Source organism: Trachemys scripta, chromosome 24, assembly GCF_013100865.1.
Source record: "Trachemys scripta elegans isolate TJP31775 chromosome 24, CAS_Tse_1.0, whole genome shotgun sequence".
In the NCBI taxonomy this organism is placed as follows: domain Eukaryota; kingdom Metazoa; phylum Chordata; order Testudines; family Emydidae; genus Trachemys; species Trachemys scripta.
This window is the reverse complement of record NC_048321.1, coordinates 13,471,836-13,491,630: the sequence shown is the minus strand read 5'-3', so window position 1 is coordinate 13,491,630 and position 19,795 is coordinate 13,471,836. Positions and strand designations below refer to the sequence as shown.

The 19,795-nt window shown below is 46.4% G+C and overlaps 2 protein-coding genes across 2 annotated transcripts in view; both read right to left on the bottom strand.

Annotated features, from left to right (window-relative positions):
- Positions 1-4,325: 4,325 nt before the first annotated feature.
- Positions 4,326-19,795, bottom strand: part of LOC117869580 (interferon-inducible GTPase 5-like) — a 47,239-nt gene continuing 31,769 nt past the window's right edge. The window contains 2 exon segments of the mRNA XM_034756550.1: positions 4,326-5,519; positions 5,522-5,625. Coding sequence (XP_034612441.1) covers positions 4,387-5,519; positions 5,522-5,621 — 1,233 coding nt within the window. The 5' untranslated portion in view covers positions 5,622-5,625 and the 3' untranslated portion in view covers positions 4,326-4,386.
- LOC117869891 (chemokine-like receptor 1) lies at positions 16,431-18,809 on the bottom strand. Its single transcript, XM_034756996.1, has 2 exons — positions 17,319-18,809; positions 16,431-16,538 (listed from the first exon to the last, which is right to left on the bottom strand). Exons 1-2 carry the CDS (start codon positions 18,318-18,320, stop codon positions 16,431-16,433), a joined length of 1,110 nt encoding a protein of 369 aa, XP_034612887.1. The 5' UTR covers positions 18,321-18,809.

The following is a 19,795-nucleotide window of genomic DNA, read 5'->3' as shown; positions in this document are numbered from 1 at the left end:
CCTTTAGCATCCTCGGATGCAGCACATCTGGCCCCATGGACTTGTGCTCATCCAGCTTTTCTAAATAGTTGTGAACCACTTCTTTTTTCCCAGAGGGCTGGTCACGTCCTCCCCATACCGTGCTGCCCAGAGCAGCTGTCTGGGAGCTGCCCTTGTTCGTGAAGACAGAGGCAAAAAAAGCATTGAGTACGTTAACTTTTTCCACATCCTCTGTCACTAGGTTGCCTTCCCCATTCAGTAAGGGGCCCACACTTTCCTTGACTTTCTTCTTGTTGCTAACATACCTGTAGAAACCCTTTTTGTTTCTCTTAACATCTCTTGCTAGGTGCAACTCCAAGTGTGATTTGGCCTTCCTGATTTCACTCCTGCATGCCTGAGCGATATTTTTATACAAGAAACCTCATCCTACTCAGCCCTGACCTGTGCCTCACTAAAACCAGGACCTCTTTAATCATTAGAGAAAAGTCAGTCGCTTCTCTTCATTTCAGTCCCTGAAGCAAAGTCCCAGAGAGTTTCCCCCTAAGAGCTGTTTTTGTTCCAGCAGCAAAGATTGGTTCCCCTGACCCACCAGTCACTCCAGCACCAGGAAGGACGGTGCATCAGCACTGGCTGCGTAAGGTAGGTCCCCAGATCGGCTGCCCCACAATGCTGCAGGAGGACAGGGGTGCTTGCTGTTGGGGGTTGGATGCACTTGAACTACTAATGGTTTCTTTTAGCTTAGGGGCTCCCTGCATTCCCTTGGGGACCAGCTACCCCCATGCATGGGTGTTTCTCTTTGTGCTTTCCCTGCTTGGGGAGCACGGGGGCAGTGGGGGAGGGAGCAGCCCATTGTCTGATTTTTATGGATAGGCTTTTCTGGGGAACCTCTTTGGTTGAATTGTCAGTGTGATCCTACACATGGGCGTGGCCGGCAGAGGGATAAAATTGAGGGAAAGGGTTTTTTCCCCCCTACTGTCTGCGTTGTTTTTTTTCTTACATTTTATTTCACCTGGGAAAATGTGACAAATGAAAACAATGTTAAAATCTATGAGGGAGAGAAGAAGGGTGAGGTGAGATCATTCATTGGACCAACTTCTGCTGGTGAAAGAGACAAACTTTCAAGCTCCTCAGAGCTCTTCTTCAGGTCTGGGAAAGGTGCTCCATTTCATAGCTAAATACAAGGTGGAACATAAGTAGGTAACATATGTTGCATGAGGTGAAGTCACCATTTAACACCTCTGCAGGGAACAGACAAACACCCGTGGTTCATAGGTTACAGATTAAAACATAAAACCAGCCATACTGGGTCAGACCAATGGTCTGTCAAGCCCAGTATCCTGTCAGCCGATGATGGCCAATCTCAGGTGTGTCAAAGTGAAGGGATAGAAGAGCAGAATCATCAAGTGTCCTGTTGAGCAGTCCCAGATTCTGGCCGTCCGAGGTTTTGGAACACCCCTAATATGGGGTTGCATCCCTGACCACCTTGCTAATAGCCCTCAATGGACCTATCCTCCAGGAACTTACCGAATTCTTTTTCGATTCCAGTTATAGTTTTGGCCTGCACAACATCCCACTGCATCTCAGTGTTGGGCAAACAATCCCCATGTAGTGTTCCTGGTGGCTGTTATCTGGGAGACATGATTTCCCTTTATGGAATCCGTGCTGGATAGACCCTGTCACGGCATGATATCCCAAGAGCTTGGGGAGACGGTTGGGAGATGTACAGTTAATCTCCACGCCAGATTCCAACATTGAAAAGGTGAGTGAGATAAGAGGAGATATAGCCGGGGAGATGAGATTGGACATAAGAAGGATAGGGGGGACGAACACAAAGAGGCCTGTAACATATAGCGTTACTAATGGGAGACAGGCTAAACAACATACATTAGGGTGTTTATACACCAATGCGAGAAGCCTAGGTAATAAAATGGAGGAATTGGAGCTCTTGGTCCGAGAATTGAAACCGGATATCATAGGAATAACTGAAACGTGGTGGAATGGCAGTCGCGACTGGAATACAGGTATGGAGGGGTATGCGCTGTTTAGGAAAGACCGGAACAAAGGTAAAGGTAGGGGGGTGGCATTGTATGTCAATAGTGAGATAAGCTGTAAAGAAATAATAGTTGATGGAATAGATAACACGGAGTCCGTCTGGGCAATACTCACATTGGGTAAAAGGACTACTAGAGACTCTCCGGGGATAGTGCTTGGGGTGTGCTATAGACTGCCGGGATCTACCCAGGATATGGATAAAGAACTATTTAATGTGTTTAGAGAAGTAAATACTAATAGGAACTGTGTAATTATGGGGGACTTTAACTTCCCGGATATAGATTGGGTAACAAATGCTAGTAGCAATAATAGGGCTCAGATGTTCCTAGATGTGCTGGCTGATCAATTCCTTCATCAAGTGGTAGCTGAACCGACAAGGGAGGAAGCCATTTTAGATTTGATTTTGGTGAGTAGTGAGGACCTCGTTGAGGAAGTGATAGTAGGGGACAACTTGGGCTCCAGTGATCATGAGCTAATCCAGTTTAAACTAAATGGAAGGAGTAACAGAATTAAATCAAAGACTAGGGTTTATAATTTTAAAAAGGCTAATTTTAGCAAATTAAGGGGACTGGTAAGGGAAGTGGATTGGGCAAACGTATTAATGAATCTTAAGGCAGATAATGCCTGGGATTATAGATTCATAGATTCATAGATTCTAGGACTGGAAGGGACCTCGAGAGGTCATCGAGTCCAGTCCCCTGCCCGCATGGCAGGACCAAATATTGTCTAGATCATCCCTGATAGACATTTATCTAACCTACTCTTAAATATCTCCAGAGATGGAGATTCCACAACCTCCCTAGGCAATGTATTCCAGTGTTTAACCACCCTGACAGTTAGGAACTTTTTCCTAATGTCCAACCTAGACCTCCCTTGCTGCAGTTTAACCCATTGTTTCTGGTTCTATCCTTAGAGGCTAAGGTGAACAAGTTTTCTCCCTCCTCCTTATGACACCCTTTTAAATACCTGAAAACTGCTATCATGACCCCTCTCAGTCTTCTCTTTTCCAAACTAAACAAACCCAATTCTTTCAGCCTTCCTTCATAGGTCATGTTCTCAAGACCTTTAATCATTCTTGTTGCTCTTCTCTGGACCCTTTCCAATTTCTCCACATCTTTTTTAAAATGCAGTGCCCAGAACTGGACACAATACTCCAGCTGAGGCCTAACCAGAGAAGAGTAGAGCGGAAGAATGACTTCTCATGTCTTGCTCACAACACACTTGTTAATACATCCCAGAATCATGTTTGCTTTTTTTGCAACAGCATCACACTGACTCATATTTAGCTTGTGGTCCACTATAACCCCTAGATCCCTTTCTGCCGTACTCCTTCCTAGACAGTCTCTTCCCATTCTGTATGTGTGAAACTGATTTTTCCTTCCTAAGTGGAGCACTTTGCATTTGTCTTTGTTAAACTTCATCCTGTTTAACTCAGACCATTTCTCCAATTTGTCCAGATCATTTTGAATTATGACCCTGTCCTCCAAAGTAGTTGCAATCCCTCCCAGTTTGGTATCATCCGCAAACTTAATAAGCGTACTTTCTATGCCAATATCTAAGTCGTTGATGAAGATATTGAACAGAGCCGGTCCCAAAACAGACCCCTGCGGTACCCCACTCGTTATGCCTTTCCAGCAGGATTGGGAACCATTAATAACAACTCTCTGAGTACGGTTATCCAGCCAGTTATGCACCCACCTTATAGTAGCCCCATCTAAATTGTATTTGCCTAGTTTATCGATAAGAATATCATGCGAGACCGTATCAAATGCCTTACTAAAGTCTAGGTATACCACATCCACCGCTTCACCCTTATCCACAAGGCTCGTTATCCTATCAAAGAAAGCTATCAGATTGGTTTGACATGATTTGTTCTTCACAAATCCATGCTGGCTGTTCCCTATCACCTTACCACCTTCCAAGTGTTTGCAGATGATTTCCTTAATTACTTGCTCCATTATCTTCCCTGGCACAGAAGTTAAACTAACTGGTCTGTAGTTTCCTACAGGGATCAGAGACCTTTACCTCAATTTTACCCATTTCCCTACATTAGAAAATAATATTTGTTTTTAAAGTACATCAAACTCTGGAGATCTTTTTTGAGAGTGTCTTTTTTGCACTGTAGCTGAGAACAAAGGGAAATGTCTCTCCCCACAGGAGAATCCGAAGAAGTGGGCTGTAGCCCACGAAAGCTTATGCTCTAATAAATTTGTTAGTCTCTAAGGTGCCACAAGTACTCCTGTTCTTTTTGTGGATACAGACTAACACGGCTGCTACTCTGAAATCTTCCCACAGGGTGGCTCTGATCTCCAGCTGCCATGAGATATCAGGTACCTTGCTCTTTTGTGGCTGTTGTTAATCTGTTATCGCTGCTCTCTCCAAAGCCATTTCCAGGACTCTTTGAGCATCTTCTGCAACTCGAGCCACAAAAGTACATAGCAATCTGCCCGTGACTCTGTAAGACATCACTCCTGCTATCACAGTACCAATCCCTGGGATCATGCTGATGAAATACTTAGCTATCATCATAACCTGCCCTGTAGCCTCTTCCAGAAGCTTTAATGCCTCATCTCTTGATCTCTCTTTAGCCAGAGGGAATTGTATCTCAGTTTTCAGCTCACCAGACTCACCCATGGATTTTTCAAGTGCTTTGATGGAATCGTCGTCCAGGCCAAAGCTCTCACAGAACTTGGTCATGTTATCCACCAAGATGCCAACATCCCACCAAACAGAGAGAAACGGGAGAGGAATAGTAGCGATAGCGCCTGACTTAATGGCTTGCTTCCAGATCTGCTGCTCCATAGCCTCTTTCTTCCAGTTTAAGGGTTGTTTAGAGGTGCTGAGCAGGACATGAAAGATGGCATGTCTCCTGTGAGTGTCAAGTTCATTCGAAAAGGTCTCCTGAAGTCGGGGAGCATCGTACTTCTCAAAGTCCCAACTCAACACCAGGAAAACCTGTGGGGAACGGAAGCCTGCATCTTGCAGGTTCGTGATGCAATCGTTTCTGATTCTCTGCAGGACTTCCTCCTCGTTGACCTCCGTTCTTCTTCTTTTTTCATTACGCAAGTCCTCGTCCACCCTGGAGCGGACAAAGTAAAACTTCTTCCTCATCCTCTGTATCTTCTGGGCCAGGTTGGCATCTGACTCTCGAAACCGTTGTGATGTGATAATGATGAAGAAATCATAAAAAGCAAGGTCCATCTTCCCCCCATCTGTGTTTGCTGGATAATTTGGCGTCCCGATCCCAGGCAGGTCCCACATCATGACATTTGGGTGCTTGGGATGTGGATAAGGAGTTGACTTCTTTGCTGATTCCGTCACGTCGGTCTCAGCTGCATCTTCATCATCATCAGCTCGGCTTCTGATGGCGTTGATGAAAGATGACTTGCCAAAGCCGCACTCTCTGGTGATGGCAACGTTGAGCTTTGTTTTCTTTAACAACTCATCAGATTTCTTCACCACTGTGATGGCTTCCGTGAGGTTTCCTGCACAGCAGTCTGGACTTTTTTAGATTCCTCCGGGGACAGATCGCTAAGGTGACTGCCCCATTCTGAAATTAAATCAGCCCAGAGAGTTCTTGAACCTGCCATTTTCCTGGGGAAAGAAACACCAATTCCAGCCATGATCAGTACTTTGTGCCCAGAGACAATTTATTAACCTTCACACAGTAAACATATAGAGATATCTCTTATTAGTGTGCACGTAAACCCACCGAGTTGTAAGAAAAGGATCTTTGGTTACAAATTGCAAGAAGTCAAATAATCTATGGATGACTTCTCAGAGTGGCCAGCAGGGAAAGGTTCATTTCCACACACACACTGATTTGCAGCCCCCCAGTGTGACACTGTGGGGGGCTCTGCTGCAGGGTCTGTGTTCTGGGTGGCAGGAGAGGCCGTGTGCCCCTCAGTGCTGACCCCAGTGCCCAGCCCGGCGCTGTGCAGCAGGGAGCAGGGGGAGGGGCACAGTCAGGTGTCATCTCCCTGCAGAGTCAATGCTGGTCGTGATGTCCCAGCATGATGCTGGGGGGCGCTCTGCTGCACAGAACAATGGGGGAGACAATCCCCACGGAGTCAGAGCTGACCTGAGTGCACCAGCACGTTGTCAGGGAGAGCTCGTCTGCAGGGACAATACTGGGGGGGGAGGGGGGAATGCAGCACTTTTAAGTTTCTGAAATAACAGGAAATCTCTCCTCTGTCCGAGAAACTGAACCTGGTCTGACCCTGTGATTTTGAGACACAACTTATCTTCCTTGGTTTTGTGGGTCTGGACTTGGGGAATAGCATGGGAGAGACTTTTGTCCCCTCTCCTTTACCTTCAGCTGAATCCTGCGTCGAGGTCAGCTCTCATGCGGGGATGAATTTGGACCCCTGGAATGAATTCTCAATTAATATAAGAACGGCCAGACTGGGTGAGACCAAAGGTCCATCTAGCCCAGTATTCTGTCTTCCAACAGGGTTAATCTAGGATCTGTTCCCACTAGGGGAGGGACCGAATCCTGTTCCAGCCCAGGCTACAAAAACCCTCTGCTTGCTCAGCCCTGCCCAGAGTCTCACTAGAACCGGGACCTCGTCCATCAGTGGAGAAAATTCAGTCTCTTCTCTTGGTTTTAGCGGCTGAAGCAAAGTCTCGGGGAGCTTCCCCCAGCAGCTGATTTTGTTCCAGCAGCAAAGGCTGGTTTCCCCCGACCCACCAGGGGCTCCAGGACACAGGACGGTGCATCAGCACAGGCTGTGTAAGGTACGTCCCCAGGTCGGCTGCACCATGATGCTGCCAGAGGACAGGGGAGCTTGCTGTTGGGTGTTGGACATGCTTGAAGCTAACGGCTTCCTTTAGCTTTAGGCACAGGCAGCTTTAGGGCCCCTGCATTCCCCTGGGGGCCGGCCAGTCCCACACATGGGGGCTTCTGTTTGTGCTTCCCCTGCCTGGGGGACGAAGGAGGCGGTGGAGGAGGGAAGCTGGCCTATTGTCTGATTTTATGGGTAGGCTTTTCTGGGAAACCGTTTTATTGACTTGTCTGGGCGAGACAACACACGGGCGTGGCCGGCAGAGGGATAAAACTGAGGGAAAGGGGGGTTTCCCTACTCTCGCTGACTTCATTTTTTATTTTTTCACACAGGACAAGGTGACAAAGGAAGAAAATGATGCTAAAAGCCAGCGGGCCGATGGTGGGGAGAAGGGTCCTGTCCCCTAGCTGCTGAGGGCGTGTGGCACCGCCAGAGTAGGGTCGAACCAGGGCATGGGAGACAGGCCTGGGACATGTGAGGAGCAGACGGTGAACTTACCTCACATGCCAGAGACAGCGGGTTGGGGTGTCCCCATGCCCAAAGGGTGGTGGTACTTGTTCCTTTAACCCTTACCATTTTCCCCTTATTTTGCTTACGGTTGGTGTTTAATAAATGTAACGCAGGGATCAAGGGGTCAGGGAGGTGTCCGGTGTGCAGGGAGCACTCCAGGGTGGGGACACCCAAGCCCCTGGCCTAAGTGACCATGGTGAGACTGGGGGTTTAGTCCCCCCCCCAGAGATCTCGGGCCCAGCCTTGTCGGGGTTACGAGGACTCTGCTGCACAGGAGGGAGGAAGGGGAGCCCTCGAGGGCAGGCCGGCCTCCGGGTGAAGGGAGCGACCACTCAGATCCTGTTGCTGTCCGATTCCATCGGGATCATGAAGAAGCCAGGAAAGTTCCCCACAATAGCAGGACCACCCCCACTTATGAGAGACACGGTGGGTGAGCTAATATCTTGTATTGGATCAACCTGCATGGGGGAGGGAGACAAGCTTTCGAGCTGCTGTCGGGTGGCTGCCGGCTAAGCAGCCGCACATGCCAGGCCCTCGCCTGAGTTTCCGTGCAAGAGTTAAGGGCTGTAGGAATTTTGGTTGCAGTTCGGTGGCTCAGAGCCAGCCCCGCTTCCCGGCTTCCTCCCATTTCTGGGAAAGGGGCAACTCAGCCTGTTACTTTCAGTTTCCAGGAACACAGGGTCCAAACTGGCTCCTGAGACTGTCACAAAGCTCCTTGTAAATCAGACGGGGCTGTTTGAGTGATGAAATATTCTCCATTGCCTGCACCTCGCACACTCATTCACACCAGTGCAAAGCAGGTGTGCAGCTCTAGTGATCCAGAAGAGCAGCTCTAGACCCATTTTGCACTGGTGTAAATGACGACACAACATGGAGGAGAATCAGCTGTTGGGTATTTGATGTGCTTGGACCACTAACGACATCCTTTAGCTTTAGGCCCAGGCAGCTTTAGGGCCCCTGCATTCCCCTGGGGACCAGCCACCCCCACACATGGGGACTTGTGTCTGTGCTTCCCCTGCCTGGGGCACTTAGGGGCGGTGGGGGAGGGAAGGGGAGCCGTCCCTTTGTCTGATTTTATGGGGAGGCTTTTCTGGGGAACCCGTTTGTTGAATTGTCTGAGGGATGCAACGCCTGGGCCTGGAGAGCAGGGGGATAAAACTGTGGGAAAGGGGCATTTTCACCACTGTCTCTGACTTTGTTTTTAGTTGGGCAATCGGAGAAAAGTAAGAAAATGATGCTAAAAGTTAGGGGGCTGTTGGCCCCCCACTGAAACTTAGTGAGTTTTTTTTTTTTTGGCAGCCCTCTCCCGATACCACAAGAAGGGGGAAGGGCAGAAGGGGAGTCAGGTTCCTGAGACTGACTGTCCCCGGGGCCAATAGGAAGAGGGTCACACTCCAGCGCAGCCCAATGGACAGCTCAGGTAGGTCAATGAGGGAGTCAGGAGCTCAGGGTCCATCCTACATATGAGCTGGGGCTGCCTGAGCCCAGGCAGGGCAGAGCTAAGGGGAGAGAAGCAGCCGGAGCTGGGCTGGGGGCAGAGGAGGGGGAGCTGGGGGCTTGGGCGGCACAGACCAGCTGCGCCAACGGGGAGCCAGAGCCGAGCTGCAGGAAAAGCTGTTGTATCGTCATTTACACCAGTGCAAAATGGGTCTAGAATACTGCTATTCTGGATCACTAGAGCTGCACACCCGCATTGCACTAGTGTGAATGACTGTGATGAAGTGGGGGGGGGTCTTTTTTCCCCTTGTTTTTCCAGTGGTTTGCATGCAGAAGAGGTGGGACTCCGTTTTCTGTGTTTTTTAACCTTGGGAAGTTTCAGCATGGTAACTTTTTATTGAAACATATGAAAAGTGCTAAATAAAAGGATGTGTCTTCATATAGGTTTGTCTTTTTTACAATGTTTATTCCTTTACAAGACTTAATATAACTTTCACCTCTATTTGTTAAAAAGTGGGGGAAGAAGCAGCCTTCTTATCTCTGATCCATTGACTCTCACAGGCTGTTTTAGCTAACAGTGGCTTTGCTGAAAAAGAACGCTGCTTCAAATTGTCCTCACTAAAAAATGCAATGTTAGTCAAACCATACAGGAAATCTTTTTTATCATTATAATTACTTTTATAAACAAGTTTTCTGTGTTTTTTAACCTTGGGAAGTTTCAGCACGATAACATTTTATTGAAACATATGAAAAGTGCTAAATAAAAGGATACAGGAGTGCTTGTGGCACCTTAGAGACTAACAAATTTATTAGAGCATAAGCTTTCGTGAACTACAGCCCACTTCTTCGGATGCATATAGAATGGAACATATATTGAGGAGATATATATATACACACATACAGAGAGCATGAACAGGTGGGAGTTGTCTTACCAACTCTGAGAGGCCAATTAATTAAGAGAAAAAAAACTTTTGAAGTGATAATCAAGCTAGCCGAGTACAGACAGTTTGATAAGAAGTGTGAGAATACTTACAAGGGGAGATAGATTCAATGTTTGTAATGGCTCAGCCATTCCCAGTCCTTATTCAAACCGGAGTTGATTGTGTCTAGTTTGCATATCAATTCTAGCTCAGCAGTCTCTCGTTGGAGTCTGTTTTTGAAGTTTTTCTGTTGTAATATAGCCACCCGCAGGTCTGTCACTGAATGACCAGACAGGTTAAAGTGTTCTCCCACTGGTTTTTGAGTATTTTGATTCCTGATGTCAGATTTGTGTCCATTAATTCTTTTGCGTAGAGATTGTCCGGTTTGGCCAATGTACATGGCAGAGGGGCATTGCTGGCACATGATGGCATATATCACATTGGTAGATGTGCAGGTGAACGAGCCCCTGATGGTATGGCTGATGTGATTAGGTCCTATGATGATGTCACTTGAATAGATATGTGGACAGAGTTGGCATCGGGGTTTGTTACAAGGATAGGTTCCTGGGTTAGTGGTTTTGTTCAGTGATGTGTGGTTGCTGGTGAGTATTTGCTTTAGGTTGGGGGGTTGTCTGTAAGCGAGGACAGGTCTGTCTCCCAAGATCTGTGAGAGTAAAGGATCATCTTTCAGGATAGGTTGTAGATCTCTGATGATGCGCTGGAGAGGTTTTAGTTGGGGGCTGAAGGTGACAGCTAGTGGTGTTCTGTTATTTTCTTTGTTGGGCCTGTCTTGTAGGAGGTGACTTCTGGGTACTCGTCTGGCTCTGTCAATCTGTTTTTTCACTTCAGCAGGTGGGTATTGTAGTTTTAAGAATGCTTGATAGAGATCTTGTAGGTGCTTGTCTCTATCCGAGGGATTGGAGCAAATGCGGTTATATCTTAGAGCTTGGCTGTAGACAATGGATCGTGTGGTGTGTCCTGGATGGAAGCTGGAGGCATGTAGGTAAGTGTAGCAGTCAGTAGGTTTCCGGTATAGGGTGGTATTTATGTGACCATCGCTTATTAGCACAGTAGTGTCCAGGAAATGGACCGCTTGTGTGGATTGATCTAGGCTGAGGTTGATGGTGGGATGGAAATTATTGAAATCATGGTGAAATTCCTCAAGGGCTTCTTTTCCATGGGTCCAGATGATGAAGATGTCATCAATGTAGCGCAAGTAGAGTAGGGGCATTAGGGGACGAGAGCTAAGGAAGCGTTGTTCTAAGTCAGCCATAAAAATGTTGGCATATTGTGGGGCCATACGGGTACCCATAGCAGTGCCGCTGACTTGAAGGTATATATTGTCCCCAAATGTGAAATAGTTGTGGGTGAGGACAAAATCACAAAGTTCAGCCACCAGATTAGCTGTGACATTATCAGGGATACTGTTCCTGATAGCTTGTAGTCCATCTTTGTGTGGAATATTGGTGTAGAGGGCTTCTACGTCCATAGTGGCCAGGATGGTGTTTTCTGGAAGATCACCGATGGATTGTAGTTTCCTCAGGAAGTCTCTACGCAAAAGAATTAATGGACACAAATCTGACATCAGGAATCAAAATACTCAAAAACCAGCTGCAGCTTCAAATTATCCTCACTAAAAAATGGCCAATGTTAGTCTAAAGCATAGGGGAAAACTTTTAAAAACTGTTACTAAGGTTATTATAGTTTTAACCTTTATTGAAGTCCCTATGAAAAAGGGCTACATGGCAAGAAAGATGCTTGGGGCAGGAGAGGTCTGTTTTTTTAGATAAGAATAAGGCAGTTAAAGGGGAGGGGGTAGTGAGAGGCGGGGAGGGAGTTGGGTCTTGTATACAAATCTTGGGACTATAGGATTGGTTCAGGAAAATGTATTCTATGATGCAGCTGTAGAACAGCATCTGATTGGTCCGACCCAAAGGCTAACCTGAGGGGTTGTGAGTGTTGGAAGCTCCCTCGTTCCCCAGTGTTAGCCAAATGGGCTCGTTTCCCCCTGGAGCTGCCCAATTACCCCAAGGAGGCACGGGAGTCTAGAAGACGGCTTTAAGTTTTTATTGACCAGTCAGCTGAGTGGGCGCTCTCCTCGGCTAATGCCAGAGAGAGAGCCCCTTACAAGTGCGGAGCAGCCTTTTTATACCTAGCAACAAACAACTTAGCATGCATACCTGATACGGGTAAGCGGAAGGAACGTTTCAAAAGGCCTTGTATGCAGATTGAGAGAGAGGCAAGGGGATGGATACATAACAGGATGCGGTTTAACATTTGCTTGAACTCATCACTTCTTTCCACAGCACCCCCCTCCCCCTCCCCCCCGCACTCCACTCTGAGGCATATGTTAGACTGAAATGGCAGTGCCTGTCTGTCTCACCTAGGCTGGTGGTTTGGCCGCCTTGTGTTCTCACATAATCTTGCTGCACAGAGGGCTGCAGCGGGTGTTTTGCAGAAACAGTCGTTGCTCCTGATATAATAGCTGGGCTTATAGGCAAATAGTTGACCTGTTGCTCTAACACCAGGAGATGTCACAAGGGTAAGATCGCTCTCTCTGACTCAGCCACGGGCTGTCTGGCTTAGCCCTTTGTAAAGGGGTTTTTGTTTCCCTTTTCTTGCCCTGTTCTCTCTCTTAACTTCTCTTTATATGTTTCTCTTTTATTTCACTTTTTAAATGCTCTTTTCTTAACCTACCCTTATATTTCATATTTTAAATGCGTTTCTATGAACCTGCCTTTATATTTTTACCATGTGCTTACTAAACAGTCTCTTCTTTATAAAATTCCTTTTTTGCCATGTGTGTTCTTTTTGACCTATTTTTAAATATTATTTAATATTTTGAAATGCTCTTTTTCTTAACGGACCCTCATATTTAATACACCTTTTACATTTATCTAAAAAAAATTATTCTTTAATAACATACCAAACTAGTCCTTTAAAAACACCTCTCCTTACTAAAATTAATCAATCTTTTTTCTCTTTAATAACTTGCCTCTATTCTTTGAAACTAACCCTTTACAAACAAAAATCTCAATTTTTTTTAAAAAGTTCTCTTTCTATTCTTTAATAACATGCCAAACTACTCCTTTAAAATCATCTCTCGTTACTAAACCTAACCAAAAATCCCTCTTTTCTTTAATAACTTGCCTCCATCCTTTCAAACTAACCCTTTAAAACACAAATCTTAATTTTTCTTTCAGTTGTCTTTCAATTCTTTAAAATCATGTCTCCTTACTAAACCGAACCAACCAATCTTTCTTCTCTTTAATAACCTTTCTTTCCTTTTTCCTCTATACCTTACCAAAGCTTTCTTTTTTTCACCCTTAAGCTCTCTCACTCTATTCACACCAGTGCAAAGCAGGTGTAGAACACCATGGTCCTGGATAGCAGCATTCAGGACCCATCATTTCGCACTGGTGTAAATGATGACACGACATGGTGGAGAATCAGCCCAGTGCCTGATCTCAGCATATCTCCAAAAGGGGGAGACAGCTTGGAAGGGGAACAATTTCCCATGTTTCTGTTTGTGCACCAGGTGGGGGGTTGTGGCAGGGAGTTCGGGATTTCATGGATATGTTCTACTTGGCAGAGGGCTGAGGAAGGGGTTACCGGGCTGCCCTGGGGAGAAGAGAACAAGACGAGCAATGGTTGAGGATGGAATGATTCATGCTGCAACTGTGACTAGGGAACAGGGAAAATAGCAGAACAACTGAACAGGATTAATCTAGGATATGTTCCCAGTAGGGGAAGGACCGAATCCTGTTCCACCCCATGTTACAAGAAACCTCTCCCTGCTCAGCCCTGATCTGCACCTCACTAAAACAGGGACCTCTTTATTAGAGAAAAGTCGGTCGCTTCTCTTCATTTCAGCAAAGTCCTGGGGAGTTTCCCCCTAAGAGCTGTTTTTGTTCCAGCAGGAAAGATTGGTTCCCCTAACCGACCAATCACTCCAGGTCCAGGAAGGACGGTGCCTCAGCACGGGCTGCATAAGGTACATCCCCAGATCGGCTGCCCCACAATGCTGTCAGAGGACAGGGGTGTTTGCTGTTTGGGGTTGGATGTGCTTGAACTACTGTACTAATGGTTTCCTTTAGCTTAGGGGCTCCCTGCATTTCCTTGGGGACCAGCTACCCCCCACGCATGGGTGTTTCTCTTTGTGCTTTCCTTGCCTGGGGAGCATGGGGGCAGTGGGGGAGAAGACCAGCCCATTTTCTGATTTTTTTTATGAATAGGCTTTTCTGGGGAACCTCTTTGCTTGAATTGTCTTTGCGATCCTATACATGGGCGTGCAGGTAGAGGGATAAAATTGCGGGAAAGGTTTTTTTTCCCCTACTACCTGAGTTATTTTTTCCTTACATTATTTTTCACCTGGGAAAATGTGACAAAAGAAAATGATGTTAAAATTATGAGGGAGACAAGGAGGGTGAGGTGAGATCTTTCATTGGACCAACTTCCGATGGTGAAGCAGACAAACTTTCAAGGTCCTCAGAGCTCTTTTTCAGGTCTGGGAAAGATGCTCCATTTCATAGCTAAATACAAGGTGGAAGAGATTTTTTAGCATAAGTAAGTAACATATGTTGTATGAGGTGAAGTTGCCATTTAACACCTTTGCAGGGAACAGACAAACCCCCAGTCGTTAATAGGTTACAGATTAGAACATCAGATCGGCCATACTGGGTCAAACCAATGTTCCATCAAGCCCAGTATCTTGTCTGCCGACGGTGGCCAATCCCAGGTGTGTCCGAGTGAAGGAACAGAAGAGGGCAATCATCAAGTGCCCTGTCGAGCTGTCCCAGCTTCAGGCAATCAGAGCTTTTGGAACACCCAGAGTATGGGGTTGCATCCCTGGCCGTCTTGCTAATCGCCATCGATGGATCTATCCTCCAGGAACTTACTGAATTCTTTTTTATTCCAGGTTTAGTTTTGACCTGCACAAAATCCCCTGGCAACAAGTTCCACAGGTTAACTGTGCAGTGTGTGACAAGGTACTTCCTTTTGCTGGTTTTAAACCTGCTGCCTATTCATTTCATTGGGTGATCCCTGGTTCTTGTGTTATGTGAAGGGGTAAATAACACTTCCTTATGCACTTTCTCCACACCGGGTGTGACTGGGGCTCCAGGGGGTCACGCTGAGATGGCTCAATTAGGGCAAACTGTCAAGAATGGAGTAGACAATCCCCAAAGCTGACAGTTATTCTCATCCTTAGATCCACCAAGCTAGCCACAAATCAGCTTCTACAATACCTCATTGGTTACCCAGTTCCCTTAAAGCAACACAGCCTTTGGGCTCCCACTCAGACAGCCAAGTCAAATAGGATGAGGATTATTGAAAATCTTATTCATCATATAAAAAGTTCTACCAATTCCAAAGGATCATAAACATTGCTCCCCAGGTCAAAGAATATTTGACCATTTACCCAAATGCACTTACCCAAATGCACGCTGACAGCCAATTCTTATTAACCGAAAAAGATTTATAAAAAAAAAAGAGAGAGAGAGAGTGTTGGTTAAAAGATCATTCTACATACAGACTAGAACAAAATTCTTAGGTCAGTTTCATTGTAGAGATGGTGGATTTAGGAGTTGCACAGAGTTCTTTCAAAATTAATGCATACGTTCAGTCCAATGTCTAGTATCAGGGAGATCCAGATGAGACTGGAGACTTCAGACTTGTGACTCAAACTTTCCCCTGATGAAGCTTAAGCAGATCTGAGATGAAAGGATCAGGTTCCAAAAGCCCTTTATACAGTTTCCAGGCACCCTCTCTTTAAAGTAACCTCCTATTTCCTAAACATCACCTGTAATTCGCTGCATGGATTAACATAAGGCAACTGCCTATCTCCCAGCATTTGCAGGTGATTTGCTATATACCTCAAAGAGAAATCAAGACAGCGATATCATGGCATTCACAGTTCATTTGAATGTTAATATCTCTGAATTATCAGAATACAGAAGTAGACAGGAACTGTTTGGTTACATTGGTAACCTCTAACAATATATATGTAAACACACAAACACACAACCATTATCTACTAATTTGTTTCTACAGTTTGAATCTGGGTCAATTATCCTGCTAGCTGTGTAACCTTTTCTGGCCCTGTGTCGCACCAGTCATGATGATATAGACTCTGTCATATCCCCCCATGCTCTTGGTCATCTCTTTTCTACACTGAACAGTCCCAGTCTTAAATATCTCCTCATATGGGAGCTGGTCCAGTCTTCTAATCATTTTGGTTGCCCGTCTTTGTACATTTTCCAATTCTAATAGATCTTTCTAAGCTGGGGCCATCAGAACTGCTGGCAGCATTCAAGATGCGGGCGTACCATGGATTTATATAGAGACATTATAATATTTTCTGTCATATTGTCCCTCCCTTTCCTTAGAGTTCCTACCATTCTGTTACACTCAGGCCCCTTCACCTTGCTCTGGAAGCACAGACATCCTGGGATTTACTTGTGCCAGAGCAGGGTAAAGGGCCTTAGTGCAACTGAGATGAGGGCTGGAGAGTCTGCGATGAAGGTAGTTAGTGTGGGATTGCTATAAATGCAGTGCCAGCTTCTGGGAGCCTGGCAATGGGCAAATTAGTTGCAATCTGCTAGATATGGGAGCCCTGTGTGAAGCTTGTTACGGAGGTTAAGGGAAAGGGGACTAATATGAGTAGCACCTAAAACACCTGCAGCACCCACCACAATAGAACCTTGATTCCAAGTGGTGCTTCAGTGTCTTTCTGCAATACAAACACTGGTCAGTAATAGCAGCTCACCAGCCCCTGAGCTGTTAGGAAAGCCTGGGGCATGGAGTCAGGAGGGATGTTGCTGGTCACTGGTTTTCCAGTGAGGTGAAAGCTGCTTTCCTGGGAGTGTGATCAAAGTGCAGTGGGAGGCAGAGAAGGGGCCCTACCTACACATTACGGGCAACATTTCCAAATCCTGGGCAGGGGCAATGAGCCATATCAGAGCAAGCCAGGGTCCCCGCTACAGCTAAGGGCACAGCTAGTTTCCTGCTTTACCCACCTGCTGACCTGTATTGGCTTGAAACGTGCTGTGCATCACTGGGGTTTGGGATAGTACCACCCCACGCGCCATAGGTGCTAACTTTTGGTTTTGCCAGTGGGTGCCCCATCTTGGCTCTGCCGCCTTCCCCAAGGCCAAGCCCCCCACTTTGCCCCACTCCACCTCTTCCTACCACCACTCTGCCCCCTAACCCTAGGCCCCCTCCCCTGAGCGCCTCCTGCCCACTCCTTTCTGCTCCCTCCTGCCTTAAGGGAGAGATGTGTGTGGTTGGGGAGGGATCAGCCTCCCCCCAAAACTGACAATTTTCAGCATATTTATACACTTTGTTCCTATTCTAGTTTTTGAATGTGTGTCTATCACTGTTATCATAACAATGTCATTATTAAAATACTAACTAACTACATCATTACATTATAATGAATTGCAGTATATTAAAATCATTACACTAAGGGCTAGTCTACACTACCCGCCCGGATCGGCGGGTAGAAATCGATCTCTTGGGGATCGATTTATCGCGTCTCATCTAGATGGATAAATCGATGCGTGTACTCCCACCTCGTCAGGAGGAGTAAGCGCCGTCGACGGGGGAGCCGTGGCAGTCAATTTGCCGCTGTCCTCACAGTGGGGTAAGTCAAATAGGATAAGTCGAATTCAGCTACGCCAACAATGAGGGCGGTGTCCAGGCTGGGTGTCCGGTTCATCACCAGGAAGGAGAAGATGTGGTAGGGGAACCAGCAGAGGAAGAAAGCTATGATCATAGCGGCAATGACCTTGAAGGGCTTCCCAGATCGGGTCAGCTTGTTCCTCTTTAGCTTGGCCAAGATGGCACCGTAGCAGCACATGATGACGGTGAAGGGGATAACGAAGCCTAAGATAAAGCGGCTGATGGTCATGGCCCGGTGGTTAGTGTTAAACCTCTTTGTTCTCTGCTCCTCGGTGGCCCCTTCCCCGGCCGTGTCGAAATTGTTGTAGCAGTTGGTGATGTTCTCGTTGTATGGGTTGGGTGCCGTGTGGAGGAAGTATAGATTTGGAGAACACAAGGCCAAGGCCACGACCCACACACCCAAGGCTACCAGGAAAGCCAGGCGGGGTGTGCGGTGGTTCTGGGCCCACACAGGGCGCACTACGGAGATGCATCGGTCTATGCTGATGACCATGAGGAGGTAGACGCTGGCGTAGAGATTGAGGAAGGCCAAAGCGGTGTTGATTTTACACAATGCCCTTCCAAATGGCCAGTGGAAGCCAAGGGCTGTGTAGGCCACACTGAAGGGGAGGAAGAAGGTGAAGATGAAGTCGGCCACGGCCAGGTTGAGAAACCAGATGGTGTTGACCGTCCTCTTCATCCGGAAGCCGGTAATGAAGATGACCAGCCCGTTGCCCGTCACTCCCAGCACGAAGGCAATGGAATAGATCACCATGGCGACCACGTGCATCCTATTAAGGAGCGCTCGCTTCCGGTCCGCATCTTCATGATTGTAGTCAGAGTCATCATAATAGTAGCCAGTGGATACATCCAACAGAGTTGTGGGGAGAGAGGTGCCTTTCACAGCCATAGAGATGTCTTCAATTCTCTCCGTCTTACCTGTTTCTCCACCTGTCAGACACCAACAAAACTCGTCCATTAGTTATCTCCCCTGGCAACCTCCCGACCAGCCAGTGACTTGGAGGGAACACCACCCTTCAGAAGGGCCAAGGGAATGTGGGACTCCTGTATTCTGTTGCACCACATTTACACTCGGTGAGAAACTTGGACAAAGATGATAGAGAAATGGGACCAAGGTACTCTCCTGGCCCGTAACCGGTAAATTAACTTACTTATTTCTCGGTCATTGCGTTAGGTCAAAGTCTTCAAACTCAAGGACAGTGATAAATTGGAGAGGACTCTGAGAAGAGTGATGGGAATGATTCAAATATTGGAACACCTGCCTTATAGTGAGAAATTCCAGGAAATCCATCTATCTGGCTTAACAAAGAGAAGTTGAAGGGGTGAAGTTGAAGGGGTTCCAGTCTATAAGTACCTACATGGAAAACAAATATTTGACCATGGGCTCTTTGGTCTAGCAACCAAAAGCCTAACAAGACCCTATGGCTGGAAGTTGAAGCAAGACAAATTTAAGACCAAAGCAGACTGTGAAGAACTTTGAAAAGATCTCACAAAACTAAGTGATTGGGCAACAAAATGGCAAATGAAATTTTATGTGGATAAATGTAAAGTAATGCACATTGGAAAAAATAACCCCAACTATACATACAATATGATGGGGGGCTACAACAAGTCAGGACAAAGATCTTGGAGTCATCGTGAAGAGTTCTCTGAAGATGTCCACACAGTGTGCAGAGGTGGTCAAAAAAGCAAACAGGATTTTAGGAATCATTAAAAAGGAGATAGAGAATAAGCCTGAGAATATATTATTGCCCTTATATAAATCGATGGTACGCCCACATCTCGAATACTGCGTACAGATGTGGTCTCCTCATCTCAAAAAAGATATACTGGCTCTAGAAAAGGTTCAAAAAAGGGCAACTAAAATTATTAGGGGTTTGGAACGGGTCCCATATGAGGAGAAATTAAAGAGTCTAGGACTCTTCAGCTTGGAAAAGAGGAGACTAAGGGGGGATATGATAGAGGTCTATAAAATCATGAGTGATGTGGAGAAAGTGGAAAAGTTATTTACTTATTCCCATAATACAAGAACTAGGGGTCACCAAATAAAATTAATAGGCAGCAGGTTTAAAACAAATAAAAGGAAGTTCTCCTTCATGCAGCGCACAGTCAACTTGTGGAACTCCTTGCCTGAGGAGGTTGTGAAGGCTAGGACTATAACAGTGTTTAAAAGAGAACTAGATAAATTCATGCAGGTTAAGTCCATTAAGGGCTACTAGCCAGGATGGGTAAGGAATGGTGTCCCTAGCCTCTGTTTGTCAGAGAGTGGAGATGGATGGCAGGAGAGAGATCACTTGATCATTGCCTGTTAGGTTCACTCCCTCTGGGGCACCTGGCATTGGCCACTGTCAGTAGACAGGATACTGGGCTAGATGGACCTTTGTTCTGACCCAGTATGGCCGTTCTTATGTTCTTATGTCTAAAAAACATAAC

Coding starts and splice junctions, on each gene's coding strand:
- LOC117869891 (XM_034756996.1), bottom strand. CDS start 18,320: ATGGACGAGTTTTGTTGGTGTCTGACAGGTGGAGAAACAGGTAAGACG. Junction 16,539..17,318: donor CCTATTTGACTTACCCCACT/GTGAGGACAGCG, acceptor TCACACTCCCAG/GAAAGCAGCTTTCACCTCAC.